This window comes from Bos taurus, chromosome 3 (genome assembly GCF_002263795.3).
Source record: "Bos taurus isolate L1 Dominette 01449 registration number 42190680 breed Hereford chromosome 3, ARS-UCD2.0, whole genome shotgun sequence".
In the NCBI taxonomy this organism is placed as follows: Eukaryota; Metazoa; Chordata; class Mammalia; order Artiodactyla; family Bovidae; genus Bos; species Bos taurus.
In genome coordinates this window covers 8,600,308-8,618,796 of record NC_037330.1, presented here as the reverse complement: position 1 = coordinate 8,618,796, position 18,489 = coordinate 8,600,308, and the positions used below count along the sequence as shown (strand labels likewise).

General features: G+C 41.9%; 1 protein-coding gene across 1 annotated transcript in view; it reads right to left on the bottom strand.

Moving 5' to 3' along the window:
• Positions 1-18,489, bottom strand: part of LOC618581 (intelectin 2) — a gene marked incomplete at its 3' end in the record, with an annotated part of 33,975 nt that overhangs the window by 7,103 nt on the left and 8,383 nt on the right. Inside the window, 2 exon segments of the mRNA NM_001101275.1 lie at positions 8,196-8,201; positions 16,683-16,856. Of these exon segments, the coding sequence (NP_001094745.1) occupies positions 16,704-16,856 (153 nt within the window).

Here is an 18,489-nt window from a genome sequence, read left to right as displayed (position 1 = left end):
TTGCACCCAATATGCCAGCAAATTTGGAAAACTCAGCAGCGGCCACAGGACTGGAAAAGGTCAGTTTTCATTCCAATCCCAAAGAAAGGCAATGCCAAAGAATGCTCAAACTACTCCACAATTGTACTCATCTCACACGCTAGTAAAGTAATGCTCAAAATTCTCCAAGCCAGGCTTCAGCAATACGTGAACCATGAACTTCCTGACGTTCAAGCTGGTTTTAGAAAAGGCAGAGGAACCAGAGATCAAATTGCCAACATCCACTGGATCATGGAAAAAGCAAGAGAGTTCCAGAAAAACATCTATTTCTGCTTTATTGACTATGCCAAAGCCTTTGACTGTGTGGATCACAATAAACTGTGGAAAATTCTGAAAGAGACGGGAATACCAGGCCACCTGACCTGCCTCTTAAGAAATTTGTATGCAGGTCAGGAAGCAACACTTAGAACTGGACATGGAACAACAGACTGGTTCCAAATAGGAAAAAGAGTACATCAAGGCTCTATATTGTCACCCTGCTTATTTAACTTATATGCAGAGTACATCATGAGAAACGCTGGGCTGGAAGAAGCACAAGGTGGAATCAAGATTGCCGGGAGAAATATCAATAACCTCAGATATGCAGATGACACCACCCTTATGACAGAAAGTGAAGAGGAACTAAAAAGCCTCTAGATGAAAGTGAAAGTGGAGAGTGGAAAAGTTGGCTTAACAAAAGTTGCTCAACATTCAGAAAACGAAGATCATGGCATCTGGTCTCATCACTTCATGGGAAGTAGATGGGGAAACAGTGGAAACAGCATCAGACTTTATTTTGGGGGGCTCCAAAATCACTGCAGATGGTGACTGCAGCCATGAAATTAAAAGACGCTTACTCCTTGGAAGAAAAGTTATGAGCAACCTAGATAGCATATTCAAAAGCAGAGACATTACTTTGCCAACTAAGGTCCATGTAGTCAAGGCTATGGTTTTTCCAGTGGTCATGTATGGATGTGAGAGTTGGACTGTGAAGAAGGCTGAGCACCGAAGAATTGATGCTTTTGAACTGTGGTGTTGGAGAAGACTCTATTTTTTTTGTTGTTTTTTCTTTAACTTTACAATATTGTATTGATTTTGCCATATATCAAAATGAACCTGCCACAGGTATACATGTGTTCCCCATCCTGAGAGTCCCTTGGACTGCAAGGAGATCCGACCAGTCCATTCTAAAGGAGATCAGCCCTGGGATTTCTTTGGAAGGAATGATGCTAAAGCTGAAACTCCAGTACTTTGACCACCTCATGCGAAGAGTTGACTCATTGGAAAAGGCTCTGATGCTGGGAGGGATCGGGGGCAGGAGGAGAAGGGGACAACAGAGGATGAGATGGCTGGATGGAATCACTGACTCGAAGGATGTGTGTCTGAGTGAACTCCGGGAGTTGGTGATGGACAGGGAGGCCTGGCGTGCTGCGATTCATGGAGTCGCAAAGAGTCGGACACGACTGAGCAACTGAACTGAACTGAACAGAGTTATGTGATGTCACACTGTCATGTCATTCTTTTATTTATTTGGGGTTATAAATAATTGAAAATGCGCAGAATATTGTAAAAATAAAAACAGTTCATAAACACAAATATAGCCTTTACCTAGATCCACCTGCTGTTTGTGTTTCACCCTATTTACTTTATCATGTATACCCTTTCTCTATATTCACACACAAACTTACACAACACTTTTTCTGGGCAAATTGAGGGTAAGTTACATACATGAGCCACTGTCCTGTGGTGGCTCAGATGGTAAAGCGTCTGCCTGCAGTGCGAGAGACCCAGGTTCGATCCCGGGGTTGGGAAGATCCCCTGGAGAAGGAAATGGCAACCCACTCCAGGACTCTTGCTTGGAAAATTCCATGGACTGAAGAGCCTAGTAGGCTACAGTCCATGGGGTCGCAAAGAGTCAGACACGATGGAGTGACTTCATTTTACATACATGAAGGCTCTTTCCCACAGATAAGTTTGTATTTTATTAACAGAGATATCTCATATATAACCACAGTGCAATTATCATTAACACTTTTCAGGGTAGCAGTGTAACTTGCTGGGGTCCACCAGCCTGGGAGTTCCACTCAGCTCAACTAGCATCCATAGTAAACTGAAATTTCTCTGGCTTTCATTTCCTCCCATTATTAGATTTCTTGGCCACATTTGAAGCCCATAACCCCCAGGGTACACCTGCTTACAATGTTCTACCTCTCCATTGCACACCCACGCCAGCCCAACTCCTCTCAGCACTGTCCACTGCCCACACTCTGGCTGACCACTGACCCTGTGATACCTCATTTCCGCCACCTCTGCTGCTGGGGCTGCTCTGGGGGATCAGTTACTGGTGCTCAGGACATTACTTCCTGTCCTTCCTGGGCCTCCAGCAGCATATCTCTGCTGTCCAAGATACAGGAGCTATCATGCTTGTTCAGTACAGAGGAAGGCAAATGCCTTACACACATACAAACCACTATCTAATCCAAGGCCTGGAAGGTTATTAATAACTTACACTTACCCGTGCACTCTACTACATCACAACAATTTGAATTTGTTTTCAGAGAGGACAGGGTTGGAGGGAGAGATGGAGAGAGGACTGACCTGTCTCCCATACATCTCTGCTGTTTGCTACAGCCATAGGGAAATGACCACTAATACCACTTAATCAGGCAATTTCTCAGGTAGTCATTTGGGTTGTTCACTGTGATTAATTCCCTTCTTTTTGGAGGCCCAGGAAAGATTGCACCTCTCTCTGTGAAGTTAAGTGGGCCATGGGACTTGTCCTAGCCAAGAAATGTGAGCAGAAAGGGTCAGTTTCAGGCTGAAGCCTTTACCAGGCAGGGCACAAGTCCACACCATCCTTTTTCCAGCCTCAGGAAATGACCCCATAAAATACGGGGCCCTGGCTTGCTGGTATGTTTAGTCTGATGAGGAAACTAATCTTCGAGGTTGGAAGGATGGTGGTCTGTACTCTGTTTTAGGGGAAATGCTACATGTGCTGCCTGTGGTGTCTCAGGAGGCGTGTGATGTACAGACTGCACCGGGGTGTTGAAGGAAGACAGGGAAACAACGTCAGCGCTGCGTGTCAGCTGCCTTGGTTCTGTATCACAAAGGAGAGGGTCTGGGAGAAAAACTGGTCTGTTTTGCAAGGAGAAATGAAAGGAATAATGAATTCTGGCTCTTCAGCAGGCAAACAGTGTGGAAATGTTCCTTCATAAATCATCTTCAACAAGGGCACACACACATGCACACACATAATAGCTCCCAAAACATTTTCCCATCTGCACCTCAGTAAAGACAAGTATTTTGCTATTTGGCATCCCATGGGCAGGGCTTCCCTGGTGGCTCAGACAGTAAAGAATCTGTCTGCTTTGTGGGAGACCTGGGTTCGATCCCTGAGTTGGAAAGATCCCCTGGAGGAGGGTTTGGCAACCACTCCAGTATTCTTACCTGGAGAATCCCCTTGGACAGAGAAGTCTGTGACACATACAGTTCATGGTGTCACAAAGAGTCAGACACGACTGACTGACTAAGCACAGCATATTCCAAGTAAAATAAGCTGACTAGTTACACAGACCCAACCTAGCAGCTCAAAAACGTTGCTGCTGCATGATATCACACTTCTAAAATTTGACTAGTAAAATTTGAGGGAATAAAGCCATACATTAGGGTTGAGTCACCTTCCAGATGTTCATTCTTTGGCAATCAACACATGGCATCATCCTCCACTGAATACTATTTCTAACATGAGACAAATTGAGAAAACGTGGCCAAAGGCATATTCAGTGACCTCTACCAAAAGGATATGTAACTACTAGATGACACCTTAGAAAGTCCAAAAACCTCAGGCAAAGAAGGAAGTGTTGTGTCTGTAGTACAGGTTTGATATGTGCTGACATTCTGAAACAGAGTGTGCTTAATATCCAAAATCCTAATATTTGGGGTATAATAACATGTATTACTGTCTTTTTAAAAACTATGAAATCTGAATTTATGTAACAGTATATATCTTGAGGATCACTTTGCATTAATTTTTAAAGCTGAATAATTCTACACTCCTTTAAAAAAATGTGACCATATCCATTCTCACTTAAAAGCCCATCCTGATTTTATCCCAGTAAGTACACTAGCATTTCAACCTTACAGAATATCACAGTGTACTGGGATACTGAAAGCTTGTTTTGTAAAGAAGGCTGAGAGCCACAGAATTGACGCTTTTGAATTGTGGTGCTAGAAAAGACTTTTGAGAGTCCCTAGGACAGCACAGAGATCACCAGTCAATCCTGAAGGAAATCATCCCTGAATGTTCATTGGAAGGGCTGATGCTGAAGGTGCAGGTCCAGTACCTTGGCCACTTGATGGGAACAGTGGACTCATTGGAAAAGACCCTGATGCTGGGAAAGATTAAAGGCAGAAAAGAGGGCAGCAGAGGATGAGATGGTTTAATAGCATCTCCAACCCAATGGACATGAGTTTGAGCAAATTCTGGGAGATAGTGAGGGACAGGGAAGCATGGCTTGCTGTTGTCCACGGGGCTGCAAAGAGTCAGACACGACTTAGTGATTGAACAACAGCCACAATGGGGTACTGAAAGCTTGTTTTGTAGTCACAACATCCTGGTGGCAGACGCAGGTTTTAGACCTGCATGTAGTCTCTTCTTGCAGTTGCTAAATACTCTTACTCCCAGATGCCTCAGTCTTTTTCTTTTGTAATTAATCTGGATCTATTGAGTAATTCATTTCCTTGACATTCTCAAAATATAAAATATTAGCTTATAGACATTGGAAGCCACGAACCCTTTCCTGGGAATTGCTATAACAGAACAACAAATATTTGATTGCAATGTTATCAATTATATAATAAAGGCTTGCCTCAAAATTACAAAAATATATTTCAGGAAGTGGTTGATTCTGTCCTGGGAAAGGGAGGTAAATCTTTTTTCTCAAAGAAATCATTGACTCCAGTGTATGAACAATATCAAATATTTAGATTATAAGGGGAATTTAAACTGAATCATTAATATTCACAAAACGTCATCTAAAGATTGTGGCACGGAAAGATATTTCAATTTGTTGACATACAACATACGAAATTCTTTTCCCAAGAACTAGATATACTGAAGCTACAGAAGTATATTTATTCCATGGTTATGGAGAAGGCAATGGCACCCCACTCCAGTACTCTTGCATGGAAAATCCCATGGACGGAGCAGCGTGGTAGGCTGCAGTCTGTGGGGTCGCTGAGAGTCGGACACGACTGAGCAACTTCATTTTCACTTTTCACTTTCATGCATTGGAGAAGGAAATGGCAACCCACTCCAGTGTTCTTGCCTGGAGAATCCCGGGGACAGGGGAGCCGGGTGGGCTCCCGTTTATGGGGTCGTGCAGAGTCGGACACAACTAAAGCGACTTAGCAGTAGCATGGCCTTTCTATTTTGTTAGTGTTAAAATTCTTTCCACTTTGCTGTACACCTAAACTAACACAACAGTGTAGATCAACTATACTCCAATATAATTTTTTAATGTCTTTCATGTAAAATGATATGGATCATAGATGTTCAATTTTAGCTTCTTAGTCTTTAACTGACAAATTCTGTAACTTTATATTGTTTCCCATGAAGTCAATGAATTTTATGTAAGTGGTAAGTTTATGATTCTGTGCTGAGCCTAATCTAGCCCTGAGAAAGCCAAAGTCTTCATCTCTATTGAGCAAGTATTTGAGCAGGAACACAACTAAGCTGTCCTCCTAAAAGACACAGAAGCAACCCTAGGGAATTTACAAAACAAGCCAAAGTTCTCAATGTGGCAGGGAACACTTCATTCCAACAAGCTCACGGAAGGAGAGAAAGATAAGGGAAAGCTCCTTCACTCCTTAGAAGGAGAATTCAGGGGCTGTTACAGTTTTGCAAAAAGTCTCCCACCCCTTTCCCTTTGGGGTTACATGCTTATTATACACTATCTCTTCTTTCAGCGATGTCCATCTTTGCTTTATATATTTTGAAGGTCTGTTGTTAGTTGCATAAATGTTTATAATTGCTGTATCTTCTTGCCCTGTTGAACCATTGTTAATATATAACGTACTTTGCCTCTTACAAATTTTTAAGTCTAATTTATCTGATAATACTATACCATCCCTGCTCTCTTTTTATTCTCATTTTCATTGTTGTTGTTCAGTCACTCGGTCTTGTCCAACAAGACCCCATGGACTGCAGCAAGCCAGGCTTCCCTGTCCTTCACCGTTTCCCAGAGATTGCTCAAACTCATGTCCACTGAGTCAGTGATGACATGCAAACATCTTGCCCTCTGTCGTTCCCTTCTCCTCCTGCCTTCTATCTTTCCCAGCATCGGGGTCTTTTCCAATTAGTCAGTTCGTTGCATCAGGTGGCCAAAGTATAGGAACTTCAGCTTCAGCATCAGTCCTTTCAATGAATATTCAGGATTGATTTCCTTTAGGATGGACTGGTTGGATCCCCTTGCAGTCCAAGGGACTCCCAAGAGTCTTCTCCAACACTACAGTTCAAAAGCATCAATTCTTAACTTATCAGCTTTCTTTATGGTCCAACTCTCACATCCATACATGACTACTGGATAAACGATAGCCTTGATTAGATGGACCTTCATCTGCAAAGTAATGTCTCTGCTTTTTAATATGCTGTCTAGATTGGTTATAGCTTTTTTGCTAAGGTGCAAGCATCTTTTAATTTCATGGCTGCAGTCACCATCTGCAATGATTTTGGAGCCCAAGAAAATAAAGTCTGTCATGGTTTCTTTTGTTTCCCCATCTATTTGCCAAGAAGTGATGGAATGGATGCCATGATCTTTGTTTTTAGAATGTTGAGCTTAAAGCCAGCTTTTTCACTCTCCTCTTTTACTTTCATCAAGAGGCTCTTTAGTTTCTCTTTGCTTTCTGCCATAAGAGTGATGTCATCTGTATATCTGAGGTTATTGATATTTCTTCCAGCAGTCTTGACACCAGCTTGCACTTCATCCAGCCCAGCATTTCGCATGATGTACTCTGCATATAAGTTAAATAAGCAGGATAACAATATACAGCTGTGATGTACACCTTTCCCAATTTTAAACAAGCCCATTTTGCCTTGTCCAGTTCTAACAGTTGCATCTTAACCTGCAAACAGATTTCTCAGGAGGCAGGTAAGGTGGGCTGGTATTCCCATCTCTTTAAGAATTTTCCAAAGTTTGTTTCATCCACACAGCAAAGGCTTTAGCATAGTCAACTAAGCAGAAGTACATGTTTTCTGTAATTCTCTTGCTTTTTCTATGATCCAACAGATGTTAGCTATTTAATCTCTGGTTCCTAAGTTGAACTTAACTGATATTTATAGAGCCACAAAGTGAGCCTTGGTAAATTTAAAAGAATCAAAATCGTCTCAAGCATCTTTTCTGATGACAGCACTATGAGATTAGAAATAAACCACAAGAAAAAAAACTCTGAGAAATACAAACTTGTGGTGGCTAAACAACATGCTACTAAACAACCACTGGATCACTGAAGGAATAAAAATATGCCTAGAGACAAATTAAAACAAAAGCTAAATGGTCCAAAACTTACCGGATGCAGGAAAAGCAGTTCGAAGAAGGAAGTTTATAGCAATACAATCTTACCTCAAGGAAAATTTGAAATAAACAACTTAACCTCACATCTAAAACAACTAGAGAAAGAAGAACACACAAAACCTAAAATTAGTAGAAGGAAGGAAATCATAAATATCAGAGTAGAAATAAATGAAATAGAGACAAAGAAAACAATTGCAAAGATCAACGAAACTAAAAGCTGGTTCTCTGAAAACATAAACAACACTGATAAGCCTTTAGCCAGACTCATCAAGAAAAAAAGGGAGAGGACTCAGATCAGTAAAATTAGAAATGAAAACAGTTAAATTACAACTGACTCCATAGAAATACCAAGAATAACAGATTACTGTGAACAACTGTATGCCAATAAAATGGACAACCTGGAAGAAATGGACAAGCTCTTAGAAGGGTACAGTCTCCCAAGACTGAACCAGTAAGAAATAGAAAATATATGAACAGACCAAGCACTGAAATTGAAACCGTGATTGAAAACTTCCCAACAAGCAAAAGTCTATGACCTGACGGCTTCACGGGTGAATTTTATCAAACATTTAGGGAAGAGTTATCAAACCTTTATCCCTCTGAAACTGTTCCAAAAAGTTGCAGAGAAAGGAAAACTTCACAATTCATTTCATGAGGCCACCATCACCATGATACCAAAACCAAAGATACCACAAAAAAAAAGAAAATTACAGGCTAATATCATTGATGAAGATAGATGTAAAAATACTCAACAAAATACTAGCAACTGTATCCAACAATCTACTAAAAAGATCATACACCATGATCAAGTGGGATTCATCCCAGGGATGCAAGGAATTTCAACAACCACAAATCAGTCAATGTGATACACCATATCAACAATGCGAATAATATCACATGATCATCTCAATAGATGCAGAAAAGGCTGTCGACAAAACTCAGCACCCATTTATGATAAAACTCTCCAGAAAGTGGGCCTAGAGGGTACATAGCTCAACATAATAAAGGCCGTATATGACAAACCTACAGCTACCATCATCAGTTCAGTTCAGTTCAGTTGCTCAGTCGTGCCCGACTCTATGTGATCCCATGGACTGCAGCACGCCAAGCCTCCCTGTCCATCACCAACTCCCAGAGGTTACTCAAACTCATGCCCATTGAGTCAGTGATGCCATCCAACCATCTCATCCTCTGTTGTCCCCTTCTTCTCCCACCTTCAATCTTTCCCAGATCAGGGTCTTTTCCAAGGAGTCAGTTCGCATCAGGTGGCCAAAGTATTGGAGCTTCAGCTTCAGCATCAGTCCTTCCAATGAATATTCAGGACTGATTTCCTTTAGGATGGACTGGTTGGATCTCCTTGCAGTCCAAGGGACTCTCAAGAGTCTTCTCCAACACCACAGTTCAAAAGCATTAATTCTTCAGTGCTCAGCTTTCTTTATAGTCCAACTCTCACATCCATACATGACTACTGGGAAAACCATAGCCTTGACTAGGTGAACCTTTGCTGGAAAAGTAACATCTCTGCTTTTTAGTATGCTGTCTAGGTTGGTCATAACTTTTTTTCCAAGGAGTAAGCGTCTTTTAATTTCATGGCTGCAGTCACCATCTGCAGTGACTTTGGAGCCCAAAAAATAAAGTCTGACACTGTTTCCACTGTTTCTGCATCTATTTGCCATGAAGCGATGGGACCGGATGCCATGATCTTAGTTTTCTGAATGTTGAGCTTTAAGCCAACGTTTTCACTCTCCTCTTTCACCTTCATCAAGAGGCTCTATGGCTCTTTTTCACTTTCTGCCATGAGTGATGTCATCTGCATATCTGAGGTTATTGATATTTCCCCCAGCAACCTTGATTCTAGCTTGTGCTTCAACCAGCTCAGCATTTCTCATGATGTACTCTGCATAAGTTAAATAAGCAGGGTGACAATATGCAGCCTTCATGTATTCCTTTCCCTATTTGGAACCAGTCTTTTGTTCCATTTCCAGTTCTAACTATTGATTCCTGACCTACATACAGGTTTCTCAAGAGGCAGGTCAGGTGCTCTGGTATTCCCATCTCTTGAAGAATTTTCTACAGTTTATTATGATCCACAGTCAAAGGCTTTGGCATGGTCAATAAAGCAGAAATAGATGTTTTTCTGGAACTCTCTTGTTTTTTCAATGATCCAACGCATATTGGCAACTTGATCTCTAGTTACTCTGCCTTTTCTAAATCCAGCTTGAACATCTGGAGGTTCATGGTTCACGTATTGTTGAAGCCTGGCTTGGAGAATTTTGAGCATTACTTTACTAGCATGTGAGATGGGTGCAATTGTGTGGTACTTTGAATATTCTTTGGCATTGCCTTTCTTTGGGATTAGAGTGAAAACTGACCTTTTCCAGTCCTGTAGCCACTGCTGAGTTTTCCTAATTTGCTGGCATATTGAGTACAACACTTTCACAGCATCATCTTTTAGGATTTGAAATAGCTCAATTGGAATTCCATCACCTCCACTAGCTTTGTTCATAGTGATGCTTCCTAAGGCCCACTTGACTTCACATTCCAGGATATCTGGGTCTAGGTGAGTGATCACACCATCATGGTTATCTGGGTCATGAAGATCTTTTCTGTATACTTCTTCTTCTGTATTCTTGCCACCTCTTCTTAATATCTTTTGCTTCTGTTAGGTCCATACCATTTCTGTCCATTATTGAGCCCATCTTTGCATGAAATGTTCCCTTAGTATCTCTAATTTTCTTGAATTAGAGCTAGCATCATACTCAGTGGTGAAAAGCTGAAAGCATTCCCTCTGAGATCAGGAACAAGACAAGACAGGACAAGGATGTCCATTCTCACCATTTTATTCAGCACAGTTTTGGAAGTCTAGCTATAGCAATCAGAGAAGAAAAAGAAGTAAAGGGAATCCAAAATGGAAAAGAAGAAGTTGAACTGTCAATGTTTACAGAAGACATGATACTATGCATAGAAGATCCCAAAGATACCAGAAAACTACTAGAGCTCATCAATGAATTTGGTAAAGTTGCAGGCTACAAAATTAATACACAGAAATCTATTGTATTTTTATACACTAACAGCAAAAGATCAAAAAGAGAAATTCAAGAAGCAATTCCATTTACCATTGCATCAAAAAGAATAAAACACCTAGGAATAAACCTACCTAAGGAGACAAAAACCTGTGCTTTGAAAACTATAAGATGCTGATGAAAAAATTCAAAGAAGACACAAACAGATGGAAAGATACACCATGATCATGGATAGGAAGAATGAATATTGTCAAAATGACTATACTACCCAAGGAAATCTACAGATTCAAAGCAACCCCTATTAAATTACCAATGGCAGTTTTCACAGAACTAGAACGAAAAAAAGTCTCAAAATTTATATGGAAACACGTAAGACTCCAAATAGCCAAAGAAATCTTGAAAAAGGAACAATGGAACTGTAGGAATCAAGCTCCCCGATTTCAGGCTATACTACAAAGCTACAGTCATCAAAACAATATGGTACTGGCACAAAAATAGAAATATAGCTCAATGGAACAGGATAGAAAACCCAGAAATAAGATCATGCACCTATAGTCTATCTAATCAATCAGATTAAATTAATCTACGATAAAGGAGCCAAGACTACACAATGTTGGAAAGACATGGAAAAAACATAAATGTCCATCCACAGAGGAATGGATAAGAAGATGTGATCCATATATATACCATATATATGTGTGTGTGTGTGTGTGTGATATATATATATATATATAAATGTTATATATATATATAAGTATACATACACACACAATGGAATATTACTCAGCTATTAAAAACAATGAAATAATGCCATTTTCAGCAACATGGATGGACCTAGAGAGTGTCATACTGAGTGAAGTAAGTCAGACAGAGAAGGAGAAATATCATGTCCCTTATATGTGAAATCTAAAAAGAAATTATACAAATAAACTTATTTACAAAATAGGAAGAGACAGACTTAGAAAATGAAGTCATGGTTGCTGTCACCTACAGTAAATGCTGCACTTTCCTTCACCACAACCCTGTGTCAGTAGACAGGTTTTTCTGCACACAAGGCATAAGACTCAATCTTGGTTCAGCAACACCTTGACATGAGGAGAGAGAAATAAGGAAAGAAGTAACAAAAATAAGTAGTTCAGTTCAGTTGCTCAGTCATGTCCAACTCTGCGACCCCATGAATCCCAGCACGCCAGAGCTCCCTGTCCATCACCAACTCCCAGAGTTCACCCAGACTCACGTCCATCAAGTCAGTGATGCCATCCAGCCATCTCATCCTCTGCTGTCCCCTTCTCCTCCTGCCTCCAATCCCTCCAAGTATCAGAGTCTTTTCCAATGAGTCAACTCTTCGCATGAGATGGCCAAAGTACTGGAGTTTCAGCTTTAGCATCATTCCTTCCAAAGATGTCCCAGGGCTGATCTCCTTCAGAATGGACTGGTTGGATCTCCTTGCAGTCCAAGGGACTCTCAAGAGTCTTCTCCATCACCACAGTTCAAAAGCATCAATTTTTCGGTGCTCAGCCTTCTTCACAGTCCAACTCTCACATCCATACATGACCACAGGAAAAGCCATAGCCATAGGGAAAAATAAAGGAGCAGTAAGGAAAATCAGGAATGAGCTAATAAGGAACAAAGATTTAATAAAGAGGTGAAAAAAAGAGAAGATACTAGGGAGGGAAATGCAATTGACCCTGGAACAAGCAGGTTTGAACTAAACTGGTCCACTTACACATGGATTTTCTTTTCCAATATTAAATAATATAGACTACACAATTTGTGACTCATTGAATCTGCAGATGTTAGCCACAAACACAGAGGAACCTCAGATACGGAGGTACTATGGGTACAGATGATCAACTATAATTTATATGTAGATTTTAGACTGTGAGGAGAGTTGGCCCACAACCCACACATAGTTCAAGGGTCAACTGTACATGAATAGTGGCTGATCAACTACCATACAAATCAGGTTTAGCCAAGAGCAACCACAAGGCTTTCACTTCACCCTCCAGCCAAGATGGCTGCCGCCCAACCCTTAACAAGCCCACGGCCTCAGCTGTGGCTGCAGCTCGCCCTCAGTAGACACCAGATGACTTCTTCTCACAGTCTTGCCATTGAGACCTACACTCCGAGCTGTGTGTAAATGATGTGTACTCCTCTGACATGAGGTGACACTGGAAAATCTGCCAGGGACATTTCCAAGGGAGGACTGGTTTGGGGTTGTCTGGATGGGAAAACAAATCATGCACTGACACAACATTCTCAACATCATCTAACACAGACGCGGGTCAAGTGCCTGGCAGCTTAGAACCAAATACCTATACTGTATGATCTACCACAGAAGAGTGCAACACTGATAACACTCTGAGAGCAGACTTGAATTAAAATGAAGACCAGATGTGTCAAGGCTTGGATCTGAGTGTGGTACTACCTTCTCTCACTAACACAGTAAAGAAAATGGTAAAATCAAGTCTTCTTACAAGAGAGAGCCAATAAACCTTGGTTGTGACATTACCTTGGGTTTTGCTGGGCCTGCAATCCATGGTTCAGCTCTCTTTGACGGTGAGGGCTGTTTTGACTGTGAGGGCTGGCTTGCTGGGTTCCAGCCCATGACCTGGTACAGTGCCAAATCCAACCTGACAAGGAATAACTTGCAGTGCCTTACAGGACTGGGTCGTCCACCTGCATGCTAGGGAGGGATTCAGGGGACGGAATTTGGAGGATCAGTTTAACAAAAGAATATGAAGATCTTGACAGTCAAGTGAATGTTGCTTGGATATTAGGCATCAGCTGCACTCATTTGGGTATTCCAGCTAAATGTCAGTTGGATCCCATTACTTCTGTTTCTGCAAAAGTCAACAATTCTGGTTCAAATGGAATGAGCTTCATTTAGACAATGTGTCTGGTGTGAAGCTGACGTGTCTTCTGGTAAACAGGAAGAGCATTACTGTCGGAGGCCATAAACTTGGAGTTTCTCTGGGGTGGGAAGTTTATCTAAATGTAGAAACCTCTAGGAAGAGATATCAGAAGATGGGTCTTGATACAATTCCCCAGTGACCAGTAGGCTTCGTTCTCCCTCTCCTGATCCCCAGTCACCACAACAAAGGATAATCTACAAAAGAGCTGTATTTTAGAAGTGTGGACAATTTTAAGTACACTGGCTGTCTAGCTAAATAGAAATTATCTATCTAGTTGCCAAGGCTGCAGTCCTCCAGTCACCTACGCATTCCAGTCAATGAAGAAATTAATTCGATGATCTATGAAAGAAATGGAGTTTTATTCAAATTAAACTGAGGATGGTAACCCAGGAACAGCCTCTCAAAAAGCTCCAAGGACTGTTCTCCCACTTAGAGGCCCACGCCTAGTTACGTAGGTTTTCTCTTTTCATTTATTACGTGTTCTGGCTGTGCTGGGCCCTGGCTGCTGCTCGCAGGCCTGCTCCAGCCGCAGCGAGTGCGGGCTGCTCTCCAGTGGTGGTGCACAGGCTTCTCACTGTGGTGGCCGCTCGGGTTGCACAGCCTTGGCTCTGGAGCACGTGGTCTTCAATAGTTGTGGCACTCGGGCTCAGAAGGTACAGCTCAAGGCTCCATAGCTTGGGCTCAGTAGTCGTGGCACGTGGCTTAATTGCCCCACAGCAAGTGAAATCTTCCTGGAGCAGGGATCAAACCCATGTCCTCTGCACTGGCTGGCAGATTCTTTACCACTGGCCCACCAGGGAAGTCCTATCTAGGTTTATGAGATAGACGGCTGTACATTAAAAGATGTACAGAGTCTATAAAATCCTGATCTCTAAGTACAAAATGATGGGCCATGGTGACCTCTAATGAGTTCAAGAAGGAATGTTGCCTATTAAGGAGTTGCCTTGGTGCTAGGAGAATGGTGCTCTTGATGACTGAGCAAGTATTTCTGCCAATACAGAGGCTTGGTGGATGCATAAGGCAGATACACAAGGCACAGTAGAGGAGACCAAGGAGGCCAAGGGGTGGAGAAATTTTTATGCTTAAATTTTCTTGACTTCTCTTAGAATATGAATTTCCATTTCATCAACTTGAATGCATAAAATTATTAAATACTTGAGGCCGATAATAAAATAGATTTTTGTGAAATGTTTAAATTAAACACATTTTCTTAAATTTTTCTTTTTGCCCTCAGCTACAAATGTTCAGAAATGCAGAATGTCAATACTCTACAAATAAAGCAAGTCCTGTGTCCAGGGTTTCTCAAACACACTACTGACATTGCAGATCACATCACTCTCCATTTGAGGGAGGGGTGCTGTGCAATGGATGGTGTTTCCCAGCAGCCATGGCCTCTATCCAGTGACATTCCAGCCCCACAACATCACCTCCCAGGCATGAAAATGTCTCCAAATGTTCCCAGGTGTTCGCTAGGGGTAGGGTCACCAGGTAAATATTGTGGGAGACACATTTATACTAAAAACATTATTCATTCTTTATCTGAAATAAACTGTAGGAGAGTCTCCGATATTTTTATTTGCCAAATCTGGCAGTCCTCCTGAGAGACAATAGCACCTGCATCTCCTCCATCTCCCACCCTATTTGCTCCTAATCCACAAGGAGCAATGGAGAAAGAGTACAGTGATGGGAGTTGAGGAAAGCTATGATCAGATTTGCCTTTTGAACAAAGTAGAATAAAATGTCTGCACTCTGCTCATAGCCAGAGCTGTTGTCATCGAATTCACATTGTACAGATGATGCACTGAGACCTAATTCAATGTGTAGCCCTGCTGTTGAGTAAGCAACTCAAGACGGGTGCCCAGATCCTGCCATTCACATCCTTGGGGAGTGTGATACTGCTTTACACTAAGTATCAATTTTGTTTTCATCCTGTTTCTGGCACTGACTTCCTAAAACTCTTGGATTTCTTAAGTGATCAGAGCAAAAAACAAACAAACAAAAAGGTTTCTTGTGTTATGTGAGTAAAGTAACTTTTGAATCACATCTAAGGAGGTAGGCTGGTTGCCAGGTGACTAACCACATGATTAAAAGGTTAGAACTATCAGTACTACAAACCCTGACCCTCCTGGAGGGAAGAAGGGCTGGAGATGGAAACAATTGCCCTGGTAAATGATTAAATCAATCATGCCTATGTAATGAAGCCTTTGTTAAAAAAGAAAAAGAAAGAAACCCAAAGAAGTGGGTTCAGAGGGATTCTGGATTGGAGAACTGATGGGAGAATCGGGGTTGGTGATAGGCTGAGAGGGCATGGAATCTCCTTACACTGTCCCCATACTGTACCCTAAGCATCTCTTACATAGGGCAGTTCCCAATTTTATCTTTTTATAATAAATCAATCACCAGTTGTTTCTGAGTTCTCTGAGCCACTCTAACAAATTAGTTGAACCAAAGAAGGGATTCACTGGACCCTCAAATATATAGCCGGTCCTTTTGGACTTGCAACTGGTGTCTGAAGTAGACGATCCAAGGGGCAGATGTATAGGACTGAGCCATTCACATGTGGGATCTGAGGATTTCTCAGAGTAGATTGGGTCAACATTGAGTTGAATTGTAGGACCTCCACCTAGTTATCAGAGCATTTCTTGGAGCTGAGACAACCCTCCCCAACACACACAGATTGCAGTTCATACTACAGTCATTTTAGGGACAATGTCTTAACTGTCAACGCTACAAAAATCAAGGAAATGGGTAGTCTCAACTACCCAAATTTTTTTCTACAGAATCTAAACAATATTCACCTTTTCTTCATTATGTTTCGTTTGAGAGCTTGATTTGACTAGCCAATAACAATATGGTAGGAAAAATTAATGAGAAAAACTTTCCCTTGCTCCTCAGTCTTACTCAGGATTTGCCTACAAAGAGGGGCAAACTTGTGTTCTGGGACCTGAGACTAGAAGTTCCCAACTCAGAAAGTAAATCAGAAGTCACCAGAATAAGAGGCATTATTTAAATACATCTTCCAGGTGTCAGACAATTTGTAAAAAGAATTTAAAAAACTTAAGAGTCACAAATGATGTAATTTATTCTCCTTTCCTTGTTGGAGAAAATGGAAACATCTTTCCATCTCTGAGTTTCTGGGCTTAGGAGCTGGGTTCCACGTCTCATACGCTCAGGTCTCAGCAGTAGAACAGGAGCACAGCTGCCTCAGTGATCTCCCGGCTGGAGCTGGAACCCCGGTGAGTTCCGTATCCATCCCAGTCAAAGGAAGAGAAATCCCCACACTGCACGGGATCGCCCTCTGGGAAGAATCCTCCTCCACCGATGCAGTGCTGGGGGGCAGGGAGAAGACACAGTGAGGGGTTGGCTGTGGACACCACAGAGATCTTAATCTTTAAATCCCCTGGAATCTTTGGTCCTCCTCCTACTTGGCCTTGACCACTCCGCTGCCAGAAATCCTCCCTCCAGTGGACTCTGAAATCATTTTCTTTCCTGAATTCCTTTCTACCTTGCTTCATCTTTATTCTTAGGCCTTTTACCTCACCCTTTTCCCTCAACTGATTCCCCCAAATGCTATTCCCCACGGTTCTGGCCACACCAGTCTCCTGATGATGGCTCATCTTCTCCCATGACTTTTGTTAGTATCAGCATAATCATACATTGTCAAGAAACTCCTAAATCTCGGAAGTCAGGTCCATATTTTCTGAGCTTGAAACCCCATAGGCAACTACAGCCACATGTCTCCATCTACATGTCTCTAGATCTAACACTCCAGTTGAGCAAAACAAAACTAATTCTCTCTCTTATTGGCCTTGAACACCCTGGCTCAGGTCCTCAGCATTTCACATCTGCATCTTTACACCTGCCTCATTACCTCCCTGCCCCTAATTTCCCTGCTCTTGGATCCATGTCCTCCACCTGGCTATACATCATTATAGAAACATCAAAGCTGATCAGGTCACTCCTCTGTTCAAAATCCTCTGAAGAGTCACATCTTCTACAACATGAAATCTACATCCTGGACAGAATGGAAAAGTCCCTGCTTACCCTGCTTCCTGTAGGTATTTCCAGCTTCGGCTCCTGCTTCTACCAAAATGCACAAGATGCTCCAAAAGCAAACAACAGCTCAAGGGCCCTTCAACACCCCCATGGTCTCTCAAACACCAGTGATTCTCAAAATGTTAGTCACTCATGCTAGACAGGCATCTTTCTGCCCTTGTTACTTGCTGAGCTCTACACACAGCTTTTGAGATTCAACAAAAATGTCCCCATCTCGGAGAATCAGCTATGTGCCATCATTAGAGGTAGAAGCTCCTACATTTTGTTCCCCAGGCCCCTTGTTTATGTTGCTATCACAGGTGACACCACATTGCAACCGTGCACTTATGTCTCCATCCCATTCAGTCTGATTTCCTTAAAATGACTGTCAGCTGTGCATGTCTAATATCGAGCACTTTGTGGGTGCTCTATCATGTATTTTTATGGAATCAGTGCTTGCAAGGGTACATGCAAATGAGCACTAATGAACACGATAAGGCTCCATGGAAGCCAATGTGGGGGCGACATGTCCCACCCCACTCCCAGGGCCCACACCTGCTTTATCCTCAGAATTGTAACCTAAGGGCTCTTTCATGAGGACACAGTTGTCTCACTTTGACTGACAAATGGGCACACATATTTGAGGGGGGAAGTGAAGACGTCCTTCAGGGTCACATACCTTAGACTGACAGGCAAGAAATGAAAAAGGCCTAAGTGAATGTTCTCCCCCCTATATTCCTGACACCCTCTTCTTCTTGCCCCTCCAGTCACAAAATACCCATCAAAGACAGTCTCCATCCAACATACCTATGGTGTTCTCTTCTACAAGACTGGAAAAACAACAAAAACCTAAAGCTTCTAGAATTTACTAAGAATATTTGAGAATGTCTTTGTGACCTCAACAAACAGAAATATTTCTTAAACACA